Here is a 20,707-nt window from a genome sequence, read left to right as displayed (position 1 = left end):
GGACTGGAAGCTGGATGCATCTCTCTCTCCTTGTAGGAAGCATGCCAGCAGGTCCTTCACATCTGCTACATTCCTCTACTCTTCTCTTTAATATTTTTAATAAAACTATTAAACAACCATGAAAGACAACATAAGAAAATTCATTAGTATTACCAGATAAAAAAATACCCTCAAAAAAGAAGATACAGCAGATTGCAACTCAAACACACCTTAATCATATTTACACCACCAACGTTTTCAGCTTCCGTTATTCTTAACAGAACCTCTACTGTCCATCTCAATTTTCCTATGTACTCTCTGTGACCTTGTATCAGGTTACATTAATTTGCTGTCTCTGTCACTCTCTAAACTCAAACACTAACTTTTCCACTATACTCCTGTGGAAACTTAATAATGTACAGTCCAAATACTCAAGCAATGAGGTTGTTATTTTGGGGAACTTCATTCCAGAATGGCTTTGATGTCCTAATTCCACCAATCAAGCTAGCAGCGATACTGATTTTTGCCATCACTACCAATCGTTCACAAATTGTCCACCAGAATATCCACTTCACTCTCCCAATATCCTTGATCTCTTCTTAACCACTTCTACTGATAAGTAATGTAATAGATATCAGCTCGTCTCTTGGTGATTCAGACCATAATCTTATTCCAGTTAGCTTCTTCCTTACAAGAAAAACCATTGTCAGTGTGTAGTCCCACATATTTTTTGTATCTGATAATTAAAAGGACTTTGTTTGTTATATAGATATTTTTACATATGAATGAATGCTAACATTTTTTAATTTTATTTTCAGATATTCAACTTCTGATTCCACAGTGCTAGTTACTACTTATAATCCACATTACATTCCAACCCTCCCCCCACCCACCCACACCTAACTCTGCAGGATGCTTGAAAAATTCTCATCCCAATTAAGAGCATATCTTAACAAGAAAAACTACATTACAAAGGGAAAAAATCCTTTCATCTTTCTTTTTACAAACACAAAACACTGTAATTTCATCAACATGATTTCCCTTCCCTTCACTCAGTCATAAAAATATAAATCGTATATATTCTAAGTCTGCACTTAATAATTATTATTTATATACATACAGAATAATAATAATAATAATAATAAATTAAAAAAAAACGTTATATATTTTTCTTACCAGGCATTAACTTCTGAATGTCACTTAACATCTGTCCATTGAATCCACCAAATATATACAAAGACCTAAGAAATAGGCTATTCTATAATACACTCATATTTGCATTGTTATTGCATTACTAATTTAGCACAGCAACAAGAAAAGGTATCAGAGACAACTATATGTTAAATATGGAATTGCACAAGTGAAGATTCTAGTTTTTAACACAAAAACTAACAGTATTCAGGTAGCATTCAAGTTTTTATCAAAATAATTTCATTATTCTAAATGGCTTAATGGTTGTTGCCAACAGTTAACTATTAGTTTCTTTTATCAATTAATTAAATTAGATTACTCTTAATTGGAGCACATCTTTTAAAGCTGTGTTTCTGAAACTTTTATCTGAGTATACCTTCCAAAATTTTAATAGCACTACAGTACCTCCCACCCCACACACACACTATGTAAAGATAATTTAGGAGAAGTTAAATAATATTTCATCCAAACAGAAATAATTACAAAGGTTTATTTTTTGAACATCTGCATTATAATAAATTACAAACATAGGAAACAATTTTAATTATTAAATACATTTTTAGATAAACAAATCCAACATCTATACAGTAGAAACTAAAATTATGAAATCTAAATGAATAATAATAAAAAAAGAATTTAACGAAACGAATGAAATTTAGCACAGTTCCAACTGTACTCAAACTATCCGACCCTGCCATCGAACCAGGTGCAGCTCTAATGAATGTCAATCACTATATGACAAGAGACACAGTTTGTTTAAAATTTCCTTTACATTAGAAAAAGGCAACTCTACTCCATCGCAGCAAATATAATTCCGTAAGATTTTTTCTTGAATCTGCTTTTGCCATAAGATACTACCCCCACCCCCTTACCTTAACAAATTTGGTTGCATGAAACTGTCTCAAATTTGAGAAGTTCTCATCCTCCAAGACTTCAGCCCAACATCCAAGGACATCCAATTTAGCCTGCTAAGGAGAACTATTTAGGATTTTAGGCCTACTCTCAATTGATATGCATCATGTTCATTACTTAGAGTGCCTGCATGCATGTATCTTATGATATTTTGTTCCCTGATGATGGCAATTTGTCTTTGCCAAAATATGGGAAGTAGTAATTAAATTTATTTTAGTTAATATTAGTCTACATTGCAATTTCCTTAAAAAATAGTTTTTTTTTTAATAGTACTGGAATCAGTGAGAGAGAAATGATGATGAAAAATGAGTGTCCTGACTAATTATGTCTAATTTAGAGAAAGGGTAAACATTTGGCTTAGAACGAGTTGCCTCGACTTGTACTACTTTACGGATCACTTAGACTTGCATTACGTGCAGGCGCAAACTTGACTTATTTGTCTGTTTGCTTACTTGGGAAATGGAGTAAAACCAGGTTTAAAAATAGCTTGGTATCGTTAACATATATTATACCCAAGGTAAAAAACTTTCTACACATATATATATTTTAAATAATACAAGATAGATATCAACCTAGAAATGCAGACAACATTAAAGGTTTTCTTCTTTCAAAGCTTATAAGTTAAATGCAGTCTATCACAAGTGGAAAATCATTCTTGGACAATTTTGAAGGCCTACAGAGTCCAGATGGATCTCAGCCTAGAGTTTCTACTTTAGTTCATCATTTCACAGAGTAGAGTTAGAGTACTGACCTGACTTTAGATATGTTAGTAATGCAACGATAAAAGGCAAGCTTGCTAAAAACAATGAGATTGCTTTAGTACTTAATCTTTTATTGAATTATAATAATTTTTCTTTTATTACGAGAGGTAATAATATTATTATTCCTCTTTAATGAAGACAAGAATGTTATGTCTGAATTGGTTAAATCATGAGGTGGTCATTTGGATTTATATAATATTCTAATTTTGATTTTTATATGCCATATTGTTGGATTCCGAATGAGGAAAATTGGAAATTATTAATACTTCATTCAGAGTCCAACATAATCTGCCATTCCCTAATCCAAATTTGCTCATCAGACTAATAATCTCTTATTAATAGTATGCTATTTATATGACTTCTTTCAAGTTATGTTTATTGATATTTATTTGTTCATTTATTATTTTTATATGAAGTACAGTTGTAAAAACTATGTATTAAATGTCGCTTATTATTATGAGATTAATGTTACTGATACAGAGGTAAAATTTATAAAATGTGTAATCTCTTTTATGTTATTAGTAAAATGTAATGTATCCAAGAAATTGTTCAAAATAAGACTTGACTGGTTGTTGTGAGAAATTATGTTATTTTAGCCAATGCGTGCCTCAACACGAGTTACTGTACAGTATGCAAGAAACCAGTTCGGTATCAACAAAACCAGTTAGAACCAGATTTTGGCGGGAAAGGAGAGTAGGATGTCATAAGCAGTACATGAAAAAGGAAGAACACAGTGGAAAGAGGGGAGAGAAATAACCTGGGGTTGAACGGAGTAGGAACGACTGGGAACTGTTCTGTATTTTGACTTATCTTTCTTCGAGCTCTTATTCTTTTATGCATTCCTATCGCCTCGCAGAAGGATAGCGTTGGACGAAAGGATAATAAGAATGAGTAAGAAATATTGAAAGTTAGGCAATTACGAGCATGAAGATAAATTCTCCCGAGTTAACTAATCAGTTACCGAAACCCAGGATTCTATAATATTTGTGTGCTCTCAAAGTGAAAGTATTCAAGGGTCAAGGAGTGTTTCTAGGATTCTCGATAATGAGGAAGCTATACTGTTTATACCGGTAAGGATATCTTTTCTATGCCTCGTGTGAAGCAGCGAAGCTTGTTTCTGGAAAACATGACATGGTTCATATTGCTAAAATTAACAGTCAAGATTGAATGTGTGATATAGTGAAACATTTCCTCGTAAACGTAATATATGAAGTATCTCTGGATTAATAGTTCATATTTGAATGTGTGATATAGTGAAGCCTGTTACGTGAGAACGCAATGTAAAATTGAGACTGAACTTTCTGAGAACTATTGCATTAGATTGATAAACTTTAAAGTTGCTGAATGAATGCCTGATGACTTGTACTTTGCAATTGTTCTGAATAGTTAAACTGAATCAATATTTAAAGTGTACTGAATGATAGCTTTGTTTAGAGTGAAATTGTGTTTGGAATCTAGATGATAAGAGTGGAATTTGTATGCATAAATCCTAATCGTAAATGATACACTCAGCTAGGTAAATTACTAATGTCTTAATGAGAACTTATTCATTCTTAATTGTATTATCCCTACTAGAAATCCTTGTTTTAATATAAATTTATGTGTTAAAGCATTAAATTTTTTTATTTGAGTTGAATCTTGTGTTTGCCTGATTTCTTTCATTGCACCACTCATTAAAATAGTTTGAATCTTAGTGGGAACCCTATATATAATAAAGAGAATTTCGGCCTGAATTAAGTTGATAACTATATGGTGCTAACTGATGGTTGATTTCACAATGTTGCTTATGCAAATTAGAACATAGAGTGGCACAGTTAAAAATCAATATTCTCTGTGTTCAAATGTGGAGTCAGTCAACAGCTAGAATATACAATGGAGTAGAAAGTAGGATCCAACAAAATGGTGCAGTCGACAGGATGTCGATTCAATAGTATTAATTAAGAGATTAAGTTTTTTTTTATATAGCTTAGGAGAAACTAATTCTTAAAACATTAGTAGTAAAATTAAGTGAATCACGGTGAGTTCATTGTGGAACAAATCAGGCAAAGAATTGTATTTTGAATAGTTTTAAAATTGAAGTTGTGAGAATTAAAGTAATAACTGATAATCCAATATGGCTCTTGCATCAAGCATGGGAATGGAGGACAGCGAGTTCTTTCGAGCTGTAAACCCCCTGCAGGTATTTCCTCAATTTTCGGGAGAGGAATCAGACGATGTGCTATCTTTTTTTTCTTTTGTGGAAAAACTTAGAGAGGTAGCAAATTGGACTGATTTTCAATTATTAATATTGCTACAAAGTAAATTAATTGGTAAGGCAAAGACATTTCTGTATTCATCTCCCATACTTAAGGAAACATTAGAGTACAAAAAATTTAAAGACGAACTAATCTCTAGATTCTCCTATACTAACTGCCACTGTCAAACCCTTAGAGAGCTCTATGAATGCATGCAAAATGACACAGAAGATGTAACTAGCTATTTCAATAGATTGGTGAACATTGCCAAATCTATGAGAGTATCCCCTGCAGAAAAACCTCACCTAGATTGGATTACATTCCAACAATTTCGACTGGGGTTATATGAAAAATTAAGAGAAGTCATTTACAAGAAAAAGCCGTCAGTCTAGAAGGATGCTATAGTATGGCCAAGGAAAGAGAGAAAATATTAGAAGAAATAGAACAAATATGCTCCATGAAACAATCACTTATGCAGGACTGTGATAATCAGCCAATTCTTGAATACTTTTCATACCCTTGCCAATTCTTGAATACTTTTCATACTGTAAAAAAAAGAAGGGGAAATAAGAATGAGGAAGTTAATACAGGTGCCTCTACCACCTCGAATAACAAATCAAATTCACTAAACTATGATTCCCATAGAATCCAAAACGTAACAATGGCGAAAGAGAATGGTAGATTATCCTTATCTCTTGTACAAGGCCTAATTGGGAAGATTCCATGCAATATTCTTCTAGATACTGGCGCTCACATATCAGTTATTCCTAACTCCATGGTGAATAAACTTGTTGATGGCTTTTCTGACAACATCACCCTAATTCAGAAACCAGTAAAAATCACTGGATTCCCTAAAGTTGAACTGATTGCCACAAGAAAAATATCTGCTAAATTTTCCATACCTTGTTTTCCAGTGGACATCTCCATGAACTCATTATCCTTCCAGAAATTGCTGACACAAATAACCAGATCATTCTAGGACTTGATTTCCTAGAGAAAAATGAATTCACGTGTGATTTTGCCTCCAGATCCATTTCCTTGTGTGGTATGAGTAATCAACCGATGTACAATAAAGGGAATAAAAAGAGAGAATGTAATAGGATGGAGATTGATACCTTCAACTTTGAAGATGGACTTAGTGATGAGAAGAGGAAATTGTTCACAAAGCTATCAATTTGGCAGAGTCAAAGACCGATAGAGTAGAAATAAGGAAATTCATTCAATCGATTTTCTAAAAGTATCCCCAAAACATTCACTGAAGATATTAGTTCGTTATCCTGTACAGACAAGGTAGAACATTCCATCCAAATCACTGCAGAATCGCATGTGTACATTAAGCAGTACAAACCCCCCTTAAATATCTAGACAGACTTCAAATCCTTTTAAATTATTATGAAAGAGTTGGGAGCATAGAAAAGTCTAATTCCAGATGGAATAGCCCCTTTTTATTAGTAGAAAAGCCGGATGGAAATCTGAGATTTATATTAGATCTGCGTGAAATTAATAAGGTCACAAAGCCCATTGATTTCCCTCTCTGTAACATAGAACTTCTGACCAGTCTAGAAGGAGCAAAGGTACTTTTCGAAATTGGACCTGAACTCTGGCTATTTTCAGAAACCTCTTACAAAGGAGGACAGACAGTTTTTTGCCTTCACCACTTGTTGGCAAAAATATCAACTCAGCTATGAGTTTTCAGTGTCTGATGAACACTGTACTCTCAGACATGTTGGGAAAGGGAGTCATATGTTTTCAAGATGACCTATTAATCTACACTCCAGACCTAACATCACAAAGAAATCTTAGATAATGTATTGAACAGACTGAACATGTCACTAGAATATACAGCGTAGTTGAAAGTAGGATCCAACAATATCCAAAGGAATGCAGTCTAAATCTATAAAAACCGCAATATAAGAAGCCCATAACTGTTTTGTGTCTGAAGTAATAGCATAGTCATGCCATTTTGATATAATATTTGCTTCTTCCAGATAAGAGGATGCTAGAAATATTAACAACTAATTTGTTACTGTCAAAGACAAAGGATGATTGAGAAGAATGTATTTATCAATTGAGTTATTTTGATAATTAAACTGCTGAATATCACATGCCAGCACTTTTGGCATCATAAAATTTGATATGCTTGTAGCACTACTGGCTTACGTGTAAATACAGGGCTTTTGCAAAATGAAAAACTTTAATAGATTAAATATCTGATGAAATATCTAAAAATTTTACTCTATGAAGAGATTAATGTTGTTGTTTTTTATAATAGTTTTATTTACATAAATTGTTTCAGGTATTTAATTAAATAAACAGGCAAGTAGCAATCACCTGTTTATTTATCATTATTTCCAACAAACTTTGACTCAAAATTTTTGAAGTTAATTTTTTTGTCATGACTTAAATTCAAAATCTGTTAAAGGGAGAAATGCTACTAATGCACCATAGTTTCTAGTATGCTATGCATACACATTGTGTCATGTTATTATGGCTGTGAATGTTTGTTTCGACCCATTACACATGCCTAATTATAATAATTATAATTAAGCATGTATACAAACTTCACAGTCATAACAGTATGATGCTCAATGGATAGCTTTTTTAGTCAATAATAATCCACAGTACTTGGTAACTAGCTACTGGATCTTTTCAAGTGACTCCCATCTTCTCGGAATGCATTATATCTGTGCACAGAGCTCAAATGTAATCATATCATTTGTAAGAAAAAAAAATTATTTCTTTTTTTTCTTACAAATTAGTGTTTTATGCAAACTATGATCATCTGATGCATTACAAGGTGTTATACAAATTCAAAGGGGTAGGTAAGCTAAACAGACTTGCAACACAGATGGGAGAGCAGCTGACTAATAGGTATAAGAATATGGATGTTGAATCTAAGAGGAGGGTGACCAGTAGTGTATCACAGGATTCTGTATTTGGACTGTTGTTTAACTTTATTATATGGATGCTCGTTTACATTGTCCATAGAATTAGTCAGTCCAAGTCTGACTTATTTTTTATTTTTTTCAAATATAATGACCTTACATATGAAAAGTCATATAACACAGAAGAGCATGTGTGGATTAAGGAGAAAGAAGTGATGTATTAATAAGTTTCTTCAAAAGTTCTTTAGCAGAGCAATGCCTATGAAAGTACCTACAGAAAATGCACAATGCAGAGACAGAAGTACCTATGAGAAAATGACTAAAGGGAATCTGTGAGATGGGGGGGGGGGGGGGATTCACCTACTAAGTATAAAATTTCTTGGTATCTTTAACGTATTTTACACCCAAGGTAAAAAAACTTCCTACATACATATATATTTATTAATTCTGGAGCACAAGTTTGGATCACAACCAGGGACACCATCTGGACTAAGAGATTTATTAGTATCAAGATTCATCTGGATTTTACTGATGTCCTTCTGGCAAAAGATCAGAGGAGATATACAATGGGCAGTTTGTGGTAGTGCAGGAAGTGATTTGCCTTGGTTGTCTAAACAAGAGACGGAGGAAAAGACTGATGTCAAGAGGTCTTTTCCTTATCTTTGTGTGAGGTCAGTCAGGTCTATGACTGACCATGCTATCCAAGACCATGCCTTGGATACTGTGTACATTTTTAGAACATATGAGTGAAAAGTTGCGATAATCACCATGAAGGAATTGACATGTCTTCTTATATGAGGTAGGTTCCCAACCTGACATACAAAATTCATGCCAATTTTAAAACGCAATGCATGACAGATAGCATCTTCTATGGGGAGCTTAGTGTACCAGTTTCAACTCTCTACCTGCACCATTCAGTTGGAGAAACTCATTTGACTAACACATGGCATACTAAGGGGGCTGTAATGTTAAAAAATTGAGTACAGTGCTGTGATAAATTTTTTCACCAAAGAAGGGCTTTCTTCAAGTGCTATCAAACAGTGATTGGATGGTGTTTATGGGGAAACTTCTCCTTCATATTACACCATGAAGGAATGGGCTAAACAGTTTCACCTATGAAGAGAGTATCAAAGTGATACTCTCTTCATAGGGAGAGAGTATCAAAGTGATCCTCATGATGATCAGTCTGTGGAAGTGATGACTGAGGACAATGTCTCGGTTGTTGAGGAGGAACTGCTCAATGACAGACAGCTGAAGCTCTAAGAAATCTCAGCATGGTTGGGACTTTCTATAACAACTATGTTTCGCATCATTCACGAGAAGCTTCACATGAGGAAAGTCAGTGCAAGACTTCTGCACTGACTTCCCTCTTTTTTTCAGAAGGAGCACTGTGTGACCTCTTCCTGCAAGTTTTTAGAGCTCTGCCAAGGGAATCAGAGAGAAGTGCTGGAATCCATTGTACCCAGGGATGAAACCATGGGTCCTTTATGATGATTCTGTTCCCAAAACGGAATACAAAGGGAAACCAGATGAAGCACTGCTGAGAAAAATCAAGGCCACTCAGTCCACCAAGAAGATCATGACAACAATCTTTTGGGATTGCCAGGGAATTCTCTTGATTGACTTCAAGGATAGGAATACCACTGTGAATGCATTATGCTGCACTACTGCACAAACTGCGTGACACCATAAAGGAGAAGAGATGAGGAATGCTGAGTTATGGTGTTTGCCTGCTTCACAACAATGCTCCAGACAATACAGCTATTAATGCGAATACTGCAGTGAGAAGGGCTGTGGCTTCCAGGAAATTGAACACCCACCCTACAGCCCAGATCTAGCACCCAGTTACTACTACCTCTTCTCGAAACTGAAGAAAGACCTTCGAGGAATAAAATTTGCAGATGACAATAAGGTGAAAGATGCAGTTTAAGCCATTTTGCAGAAAAAAATACGGTTCATTTTTTCAAGGGCATACAAATGTTAATTCAAAGATGTGAAAAGTGTGTTGAGTAAAGGGAGATTATGTTGAAAATTGGCAAAGCCATTTTCTTTCTATGACCTCTAAAAGTTTATCTCTAAAAGATAAACCACCCTCGTATATCCTAAAAGAAAAAGAACAAATTATTACAATTTGATGAAACATGCGGGTTAAAGAGTTTTAAGATATGTTCTTTCTTGCGGTTTTATCAGTTGCTTTAATGTCATTTTTGTCCTAGGTGTTATCAGAACTTTTCAACCCACCCCATAAAAAATACATCTGCAGCTATAAGTATGATCAGTCAGATGTAGCTGACCATACCTTGCTCATATTCACATATTATATATATACACTAAATACATATATTGTTTGTTAGTGCTAAGGAAGTTAATGACCATACTGCATTAGATTAGCTCTGTGTGAGCAGAGCTAATCTAATGCAGTATGGTCATTAAAACAGAATGAGAAGAAAAGATCAGCAAAGCAGAGTTTGATGGCAGGGTTTCCTCTGCCATCTCCTGCCCCTGATAGCAAGGAATCATGGTTGTCCTTTGGATCTAGGACACTTCTGACTCTGATTTAGGTGGATTGATTCAGAGTCATAAGTGTCCTAGAGGACAGAAATATTGAATATGACAATACTGGAGTGTGGACAAGAAAGTAACAGACTAATCTGGAGGAAAATTATTGATTGGAGATAATAATGTATCAGGAAATTGCTGATGAATATTAATATATTTTTTCTTTACAATAAAATTTTTTCATGTTTTTTTATATCAAGTTTTATGTTTCAATAAAACTTTGAAAATGTAAAAAATTACTGATAAACAGGTATTTATGAATTTTTATCAAATTATCAGTAATTGAAAAAGCTGTTAAATTTGCAATCTCCAGCACAGATGCAAGCTCGTTTGCACAGCAAACAAGTTTCCATTTTAAGGTATGATTTCCACATATCGCAAACTGGGTCACCAGCTTCCTTTGTGGAAGTCCCTTGGTATGTCTTCTTCTCAGATTTCCCCCCACTACTTTCCCAATGCTGGAGTTCCCACACCTCCAGAGTTTGTATTTGTTGCTGGCTCACATTCTTGACTCTTTTGCTCTTCTTTTTTGTTTTTCAAATTCCATATCCTCTCTCATGCCATAACTTATCTAAGTTGTTTGTTCTGATCAACACAATCATACTCACCCTTCCTCCTGTACATTTATCAGAAGAGGAGATTCATGAAGAAACGATTCGTGAAGTGCTGAAGATATATGCAAGCAGGTAGAACTCGAAATGATGACTATATTGGTCAGAACAAATAACTTGCCAGAAAAGTAAATAAGTTATGGTATGAGAGAGAGAGAGGATATGAAAAGTTGAATGACATTTCATTTAGTCCAAAACTAGACTCAGTTTTCTAAAGTTCACATTTTGAAGGTTCAGGTTTTTCTTTAGGAATAAAAACATCAAGCCAAGTTTGGTTCAGAATAAAAGGCTGCTGTGGCCCATTAGGTCTCTATACAAAGAAATAGATGCACTCTTTAACATAAGAATAATACAAAATTTACTGCATGGAACTGCATGGTATACTGTGATAAAGGTTTATGATCAGGTGCCTAACCTCTGTATTACACCAACTTTGACAGAGATATTCTCATACTTATCTAAAGTATGAAAATATCCAATATATTAAAATGCTAAGCTTAAAGCATTGGTAATAATATAAAATTAATAACACAAATTAATAAATAGCAGTGTGAATATTTCAAGTTATTTTACTGAAGCTAAATAGGAACCTTTTCATTCCGTTTAAAGAAAATGCATTCTGTTAGACTTATAAAATTAAGTAATACTGAAAAATGACTAAAGCGAAACATCCTCTACAGACTGTAAAAAAATGCAACTCATAATAATCTCATCACAAATATCTAATGCCTAGAATTTTTCCAAAATAAATCTGTCATGCATCCATCTTAAGGCATCGAAAACTTTTCCCAAGTTGCCACGCTTCTAAATAATGATCACTATTAAAGAAACATTCTACACATGATGCCTTTCACAAACTAAAAGCACTAAAATGCATGAACTGAACAGTATAGGTACACCACTGATTTTCCAGCAACCTTGGTTCCAGAGCCATGCTGGATTAGCCATTCTGCCAGCCCAATAGAGGTCATAATAATAAAGCATCAGTATACCTCTGACCTACTAATTATATCTCTCCCATGTCTCTAAAGCACCATGGACAGCTAGAAACTTTTATATTAAATGCATATTAAATGTGAATGAAGTGATTAAATGAAAGGCATTAGTATAAATGATTAGTATAAATAAAGTACATATGCACTTGTGCTTATGCCTGACACCACCACAACTGTCAAATGGACCTTGCTTAAAAGCACTAGATAGTTGAATGTAACAAAAGCTAAGAATCTCTCAGAATCAAGGGATCACCACCAAATGCAGATGTAAATGATAAAGCAAGTGTGCACCACATGCAACACCATATCTGTGGATCCAGTGAACTAGTTGGGTGGTTGTGAAAATTTCAAGTATGCTCACATAATTTTTTCCAGACTAAAGGAGGTGCCAGACCATCCATTACTGGGAAAACAGTGGTATGTATGTACTTCCTCTTTTTTTCTCTTGTTTACTCCCTTAACACATTGACAGCTGACTACAAGTTATCTTGTATCCTTTTTCGTACTGAACATCGTTGCAGACTAATCATAATTCACTGCTGATGCAGGTATTTCAAAATGGGGGATAATGGAAAGAGTAAAATATGAAGTAACTATAGCAACTGCACTAAACAGTTTTTAAAGTGAATAAACAAGAAAAACAACATAACAGTTTTGTAAACCAAACACAAAAATTACAACACCAAAGTTGTACTAACATGATTTTGTTGATTGCATGTTTGAATTATTGATTCAAAGTTTCTAGACCCAATGGAGAACAGGAAAGGGGGGGGGGGGATCTAGCTTATTAAAAGCAAGACTAACATCACAACAAGCATTAACATGAGTTGCTTATTTTTATAGATGTAAACTACTTTATTTTTTTTCATGAGTCAATACAACTCATGGTAAGATCTTTCATAGATGGCATATATAAAAGCATTTAATCATAAGCCAACTATGAGATAATTTTATTCTAGTTTCTTGTTTATTTACTAAAAAAAGTTTGTAGCTATGAAAAAAATAACAGGAATTATATATATTATTGAGAGAAAATACTGAGAACATTTTGGCAGTGGGGACAAGTTGATAACTGCCTTAATAGGTAGATACATGGGGATCTTAGTGCAACACTGGTGTCATTCAACCCAAATAAACTGACAGCTACAGGCCCACATTAGGACTAGAAACTTTCACCCAATAATACAATCACACAATATGCAATTTGCAGAAATTGGTGGACAGGAGGAGGAGGGGGGGGGGGATATGATTGAGACATATAAGCTGTTAAGAGGTTGTTACCAGATTAATGTCAGGGAGGTTTTGCACAGAATGGGTGAGGATAGCAAAAGAACAAGAGGTCATTCCTGGAAGCTGTATAAGGAGGGGGTGTGAGCAGCAGGTTTTTTGCATGGAGAGTGGTGAGTGATTGGAATGCTTTGTCTGAGAGTGTGGTGAGTGCAGAGACAGTGAATATATTTAAGGCACAGTATGATAAACTATGTGTATAACAGTGGACCTCCCATGATGAGTCTTTGACTCCATGGAGGTTTTTATAATAATAATAATAATGAAACTTTTAATGTAACTTTCATATACAAAAATCAAATAACCACTACTGTTCTATGGAATACAAAGAAAATGAGAAAGAGAACTTCACATTAATGTTAACACTACCATAAAACTTTTCTTAATATAAACAACTTTTCTTACCCATTAAAAACAGTAGCACTATGTCCAAACCTGGCGATATTTTCATTATCAGCAGAAGGAAAGTTTACATGATGCCATGTATTGCAAGCTAAAAAAAAAATAAAATAAAATAAAAAATAATAAATTATTCGAAGAAATATAGTGGCCAGAAAGTAACAAAATGCATCACTATGAGAACCATAAATTGAATAGTGACCAACTGTTAGCTACAAACTAGTTCTGCTCCATATTGAAATATCTGACTTGCATTTCCTATTGTTTCATAGGATGTTTTTTGATTATTCATAATTTACATTTACAGAATTGTAAATGCTATGCACTCATGTCCAAAAACTAAGGACGAAATACATTTTTACCTATATATGAAAAAGTTTTCATAAATACAGGTAAAAAGCAGCATACTAATAAATTATATTATACAAAAAATGTGTTATAAATTTCGTACAAATTACATTGCAATATGTTTTTGGCAAAAGTTACAGATTTCCTAAACACATAATTAAGGAATTAATACTTACAGAAAAATATGCAGAAAGGCATTTCAGTATGGAATATGTCCACCCTGAACTGCAATGCAGCTCTCATACAGTATCATAGTTTCATACATCCATTCTTGAATTCTCTTTTTCACCAATTTTTCCAGTACTTACCATCATGCCCAAGATACTGATTGGTCCATAATTTGCTAGTGCAATCTTAGAACCTCCCAATTACTTGAGGCAGCATGTGATGAAGGGGACTAGGGATGCCAGAATACTGGAAGAGCTATCCATAATCAAGGTGGCCACAGTGCCTCTAATTGCAAAAATGACTGCAGTCTGGTGTTGGGAGATTCTAAAACATGAGAAATGTTCCGTCAAGAGAGGGAATTACGAGGCAGATGATTATAAGCTTAGGAAGAAGCTTAAATCTGTGCCATGGAATAAAACACTGCAAGGGATGGATGGATGTTAGTAGTGCATGGGAGATATTTAAGAGGCATCTAGAGGAAGCAATATTAAATTGTATACCTAAGGTAAGGAGGGTTAGTCAGGTAGGAGTTACTTGGATGAGTAATATCACTAAGCATTAGCTTCAGAAGAAGAAAATGCTATGGAGGGTATATAAGGAGAAAGGTGACCAGCATGAGAAGGAAAACAAAATCAGATTATGAGAAGCATCCAGCCGATCAGGCCAAAGGAAATCCCAGAGAGTTCTTTTATTACAATGAAAAATTACTATGGAAGATTACCCTTAATGAGCAATGATGGTTATGGGATGACAGGAGCAGATAAAATAGTTGAGTTACTGAGTGATCACTTTGCAAGGGTATATCATCTAAGTGAGGGTACTGTTATGTATGACAGACACTGATGTGGGAACAGAGGTGGATGAATTGGAGGTTCTTAGGATATTGCAGAATCCCAATGTAAATACAGCTTGGCATTACATGGGATTTCAGCTCAGGTTTTGTGAGAATATGCAAGGGAAATGGCAATGCCTCTGATTATTTCCAGTAGGTGTATAAATTCCATTTCCTTCCTGCCATGTGATCTTTCTTCCTTCCAGTCTGTGTCTCCATAGTTGAAGTCCCCTTATCCCTCGACCTGTACTCATTTTATTAATTTGCCGATGCATGTCTTCCAGATCATTCCTGAAATCCCCTGTCCTACAGTACCAACCAACAGTATATTTTGTCTTATTGGCCTCGATCTCACACTAGACAGCTTCAAATGAACAGACACCTTCTCACCCATCTCTTTTTTTTTTTTCTAGCTATAATCACCTGCTATCATTAGCAGCAGCACCCCCCCCCCATCCTATCTTCCCTGAAAATACTAAACCCTTCACATTCTATCCCTGTAACTATATCATCTGCTGTAAGCCAAGTCTCTGTAATGCCTATAACTTTTGGTGAGGTTGCATTAACCAATGCCAAAATCTCCTCCCTCTTGTGCCTGATATTTCTGGCATTAGTATATAGAAACTGCAGCATCCCTGTAGGTCCTCAACCACCTTTGCTTCCTGTATTGACCACCCTATTCAATATATTTTTTTTTGAAAGACTAGATTCTGCACTTATTGGTCATTCTCGCTCACCTGCCTCATGAGTGCCTTCACACACATTCACCTGCATCCACATTAATTGCTTAAGTTTTCCTGATTTGTGTTTCAGCATGCTCAGTGAACAAAGCTTTCTAGCCACCTAACACCAAAACCATTTAAATGCAGTCCATTAGCATTATACAAATCTTTCTTTCTGTCAAACACAGACCACAGATCTTACATCATTCCTTCTATAGAGCCTACTTATTGATTCATTTGCTACCATTGTCCTCTTCTTCAGTTTCCCTCTATCATTGAATGGCAGGAGACTTACAGTCTTCACCTTCTCACTCTTCATTTGCTTCTTCTAACAACTCCTTTACATTCCTCCCTCCTAGAATACTTTTTGCCTCTCAAATCATTTGTGCCAACCAAGACGGTTGTTTTACCTTACCGTTCTGCATCTGGATGGCTTGACTAATATTGTGAATTTTTGCATCAGGGAAACACAATTTTGTTACACTTTCATTAAGTGCTCCCCTGATCACTGAGTCTCCATACATAATTTTCTCCTTAACTTGTTTTTTTCATTTGGTCACTCAGTCTTTATTACATCAGACCACCTTCTTCCTTTTCTCAGCCCTGCTAACCTCTTGCTGCTTCTGCATTTCTCAATTTCGCACTTTATCCTGTGAAGGATAATATTCACTTCATTCTCCTCTCTTTCCATGGCCACACACATTCAACATAATTCCAAAATTTTCTATCCTACCACTGATACTGTCCATTCTACTAACATTTGCTCCATTCTCATCACTTAATAGGCACTCACTTTTGAGACATTTAATACACACTCTTTCTAGTTTCAATTTTCTTCCATATATCCTATAATTTTCATAATGAATACATCTCTCTCACACACTGTACTGTACAAAATCAAGCAATTCAAACCATCTAAAAATGTAGTCTTTGCTGCCATTGTTCTACCATGCATTGGTACTGTACTGACAATATTGTATTTACACACACACAAAAACTACAAGGTCTATCCTACCACTGATACTGTCTATTCTACTAACATTTGCTCCATTCTTATCACTTAATAGACACTCACTTTTGAGACATTTAATACACACTCTTTCTAGTTTCAATTTCCATCCATATATCCTATAATTTTCATAATGAATATCTCTCTCTCTCTCTCTCTCACACACACACACTGTACTGTACAAAATCGAGCAATCATCTAACAATGTAGTCTTTGCTGCCATTGTTCTACCATGCATTGGTGCTGTACTGACAATATCGTATTTACACACACACACACACAAAAAAATACAAGGTTTACTTACAAACTAAATAACTCAATCACACACACACCATTTAAAACAAAAACTACAAGTTAACCTAATATCAAGTAAAATATAAAAAAAAAATACTTATCCTTCAACAGCACTAATAACCACAAAACACACACAACATGCCACCTAATGGCCAAGCCGTTAGGTGTGCACTAGTCCAACAGAAGCTGCATTCCATCCAAACACTGCATTGTGCAAGACCTGACTTCTGAGGTTTAAGGAGCGAATGTACTACTGATGTTAATTTTTTTTTCCTCCAAAGCCAGTCTGTCCAAAGTATGCTAAATTACACATGCAAGGAATGTGATAGACTAAAGACAGAGGTGAAAGTCTTTCTTTCATCACAGCAGGCAAAAAAAAAAAATCCTGTGACTAGAAAGTATGTAGTTTCCAAGAGGTCCAAAATACAGGGTGGACAGAAATTAACTCTCTCTCTTTGGAAGTATCTGTAGCTAAAACTAATATACGGAATGAGACCACATTTTATATTGAGACTTTTGAAGATATGGGGAGATGAATTCCACGAAAAAAAGATTTAGTACCAAAAGTCGCCGATAGGGGAAATTTTGACGCTTGGGGAGCCAAAAGCTATCAAATATTTGCAGTAAACAGATAAAAAGGATTATGCAAATTTTACTGTGCATACATGACAGCAGCATCACCAATTCCACTTAAAAAGGGATTGGGAACGTTCAGGCAGTTATTCGAATGACTGATGAACTGTGCTCAATATGCATCCTACCTTGCCTCAGCATGCTTTATTCGTTAAGTTGTTTTACCTTAAACAGTGCAATGCCGTAGTGGCCCTTCGGGAATTTAGAAGGCCTCATAACCTGCGTACAGGTCCTATGTTAGCTGTAGCACTGAGGGCTATGATTAAGAAGTTTGAAGAAACTGGATCACTAGGAGTTAGACCTGGCAAAGGACAGAAAGCAGTGCAGAGCACGGCCACAGACTGAACGTTCAGTACAGCGCCTTTTACGCCAGCATGTCAGTAATGAGAGGGTTATCAGTCAGTTCTTTCCAACGGCATGGCTGACTTAATCCCCGGACATCACTCCGTGTGACTTTTGGCTGGGGGGGGGGGTATTTGAAATCCATTGTGTATGTTGATGGCATTCCCAACTTGCATATCTTGAAAGAGAACATAAAATGGGCTGTTATGAACATCCAATCTGACTCCTTACGCTCAGCTGTAGAGCGTCACACACCATGCGATTTGTTGTACACAAGAAAGGTCAGCACATTGAAAATAATGTATGTGGTCCAAGGGACCCTGATTCTGATGAATAAAACATTTCCTGAGAGTTCAATCACTACATTAATTTCTGTCTCTCTCACAAGTTGTTTTAGTTTAATTATCATTGTAATGCACCACATATCCAGCTGGAATGAGTGATGCGGCTGTCGCTTACACCGTCGAAATGTTGTTATTCCATTTTATCTGCCTTTAATGTAATTATCCGCTTATTGTTGGCTCAGCCAGTACCAAAATTTTCCCTATTGGCGACTTTTGGTACTAAATCTTTTTTTGCAGAAATCATCTCCCCCCCCCAATGCCTTCAAAAGTCTCGATATAAAATTTGGTCTCACTCCGTTTATTGGTTTTAACTACAGATGCCTCCAAAGAGGGAAAGTTATTTTATGGCCACTCTGTATATGGAAAAGGAACTTTGTACTATTATGGTATCCTGGGTTATAGGACTAGGAATCCAATATCCTGTGAACGTGTTGTGGGTTATAGCTATTTGAATCCACAATGATTCGACTAAGATAAGACAATAAACAAATACTATGTGCTCTGTTAATTAAAAGTTGTAAAAAAATCCAATCTTCTGGGAGGAAAGACAAATGGAACTTTGGCAAACACTTAAAACAGGGACCACAGGTAAGACTTATTACAGTGGATAATTTGCTCTAGTGAATTTCTTCTAAAGGGCTTTGGTTGGAACTTTTCTGTAGACTGTTATAATGAGCAAGTTTGTTATAGTGAGAATTGTACTGCAGTGAAGGTAGATTTACAATAAACAATACTTGACAAAATGAAAGGCTGTGCAGGTAAGTAGAATATCTAAGAGTGGTAAACTCCCAATGTCCTTTCTCAGAACAAACTGAACCTATAGATGTGAACTGCTGATTTGATGCAACACAGTTAATTTTCAAAATGAGGCTGTATAGCAAATACATCATGTAAATAATGGATGAATGGTGGAAAAACAAAGTACTGTCTGGACTGTATAGATAGCAGTGTCAGTCTTATATTTCCAGCTGAAGTAACCTGACTGTAAAATATATTCATTACATCAGGAGGAAAGTCTTCAGACAGAACATGAATGTTTTTTTTTTTCCCAAAGGGATGCTTTTGAATATAAACATATTAAAGCTGACCAGAATATCAAATTTTTAGGGGATTAGTTTTGATGCTATTTTCTATAAAACGCTAGCTATTTTCTATAAAACAACAGTTTTATAGAAAATAGCTAGAATTTTTGCTAAATGATCAAGAATATCCAATGTGTGCACTTAACAGCCATAAAAGTTTGCCACTGTGTAGAGATTATAGTTCGCACCAGGTTTCACAAGGCAGATCCTTCATGTATTTTCAGGAGATTATATAAAGAAATCCACCCAGAATGAGTGTAGCTTCTCATCATCATCAAATTCCTGAATGTACCCTCAGAGTACATTCAGGAGCTGATGAAACAGATGCACCATTACAAACCTCCTACTGATAATTTTCCTACATATTAATCTGTTACCTGTCAAGACTTCAATTTCTTATTATCAGATCTTATATTGTCTTCTAAAGCAGTGGTCTCCAAACTTTTCGCCGTGAGGGCCACATTGGGTACTTCAGCACTGTTCAGCAGGCCGTAGTAAAAAAAAAAAACTCCAGAACTAGATATATGAGTTTTATTGAAAGCAGATAAAAACTGATCACAGAGTATGTGAGATTAAATCATCGTATATTAATGACAATGAAAACTATCAGCAAATTCTCGTATTTTTATCACAAATTATAATAAAACCATTAATGTGAATGATGTAACTGTGTTTATGTTTTTAAAATCTTATTAAACTCAAGGTTCAAATTTTGGAGTGCTAATTACAAGTAGCGATTTCAAATGTTCATCAGATAAATTTGCCCTGTATTTTGACTTGAGATATTTCATTAAGAAAAAGTTTGTTCGCAAAGATACGTTGTCCCAAAAATAGAGATAAATTTATAAGCAAATTTCTTCAAATTTGCTTGTAAAATTCAAATTTTTTTTCTTCGTTAGTCCATTTTAACAGACCTTTTACAGTCAGAAAGACCGTAACTTGGATTACGGTTACTTTTTGCTATTCGGGAATATATTTTGAACACAATTTTAATTAATGCATTTGAAATATATCAACACCCCGTGTTTTTTTTGCGGATTCTTATTGAAAAATTAGTCCAATTGGTGGGCCGGATAAAATCATATCACGGGCCGCATCTGACCCACAGGCCGTAGTTTGG

At 35.1% G+C, this 20,707-nt stretch overlaps 1 protein-coding gene across 1 annotated transcript in view; it reads right to left on the bottom strand.

The window, feature by feature from the left end:
- Positions 1-20,707, bottom strand: part of LOC150107312 (attractin-like protein 1) — a 447,772-nt gene that overhangs the window by 262,305 nt on the left and 164,760 nt on the right. The window contains exons 8-9 of the mRNA XM_090391786.1: positions 13,820-13,907; positions 1,156-1,220 (exon numbers count right to left, since the gene is read on the bottom strand). Of these exons, the coding sequence (XP_090247912.1) occupies positions 1,156-1,220; positions 13,820-13,907 (153 nt within the window). The remainder of the gene's footprint in view (positions 1-1,155; positions 1,221-13,819; positions 13,908-20,707) is intronic.

This window comes from Typopeltis vanoorti, chromosome 4, assembly GCF_054136105.1.
Source record: "Typopeltis vanoorti isolate ZY-2024b chromosome 4, IOZ_Tvanoo_1.0, whole genome shotgun sequence".
In the NCBI taxonomy this organism is placed as follows: domain Eukaryota; kingdom Metazoa; phylum Arthropoda; class Arachnida; order Uropygi; family Thelyphonidae; genus Typopeltis; species Typopeltis vanoorti.
This window is presented reverse-complemented; position numbering and strand designations above follow the sequence as displayed.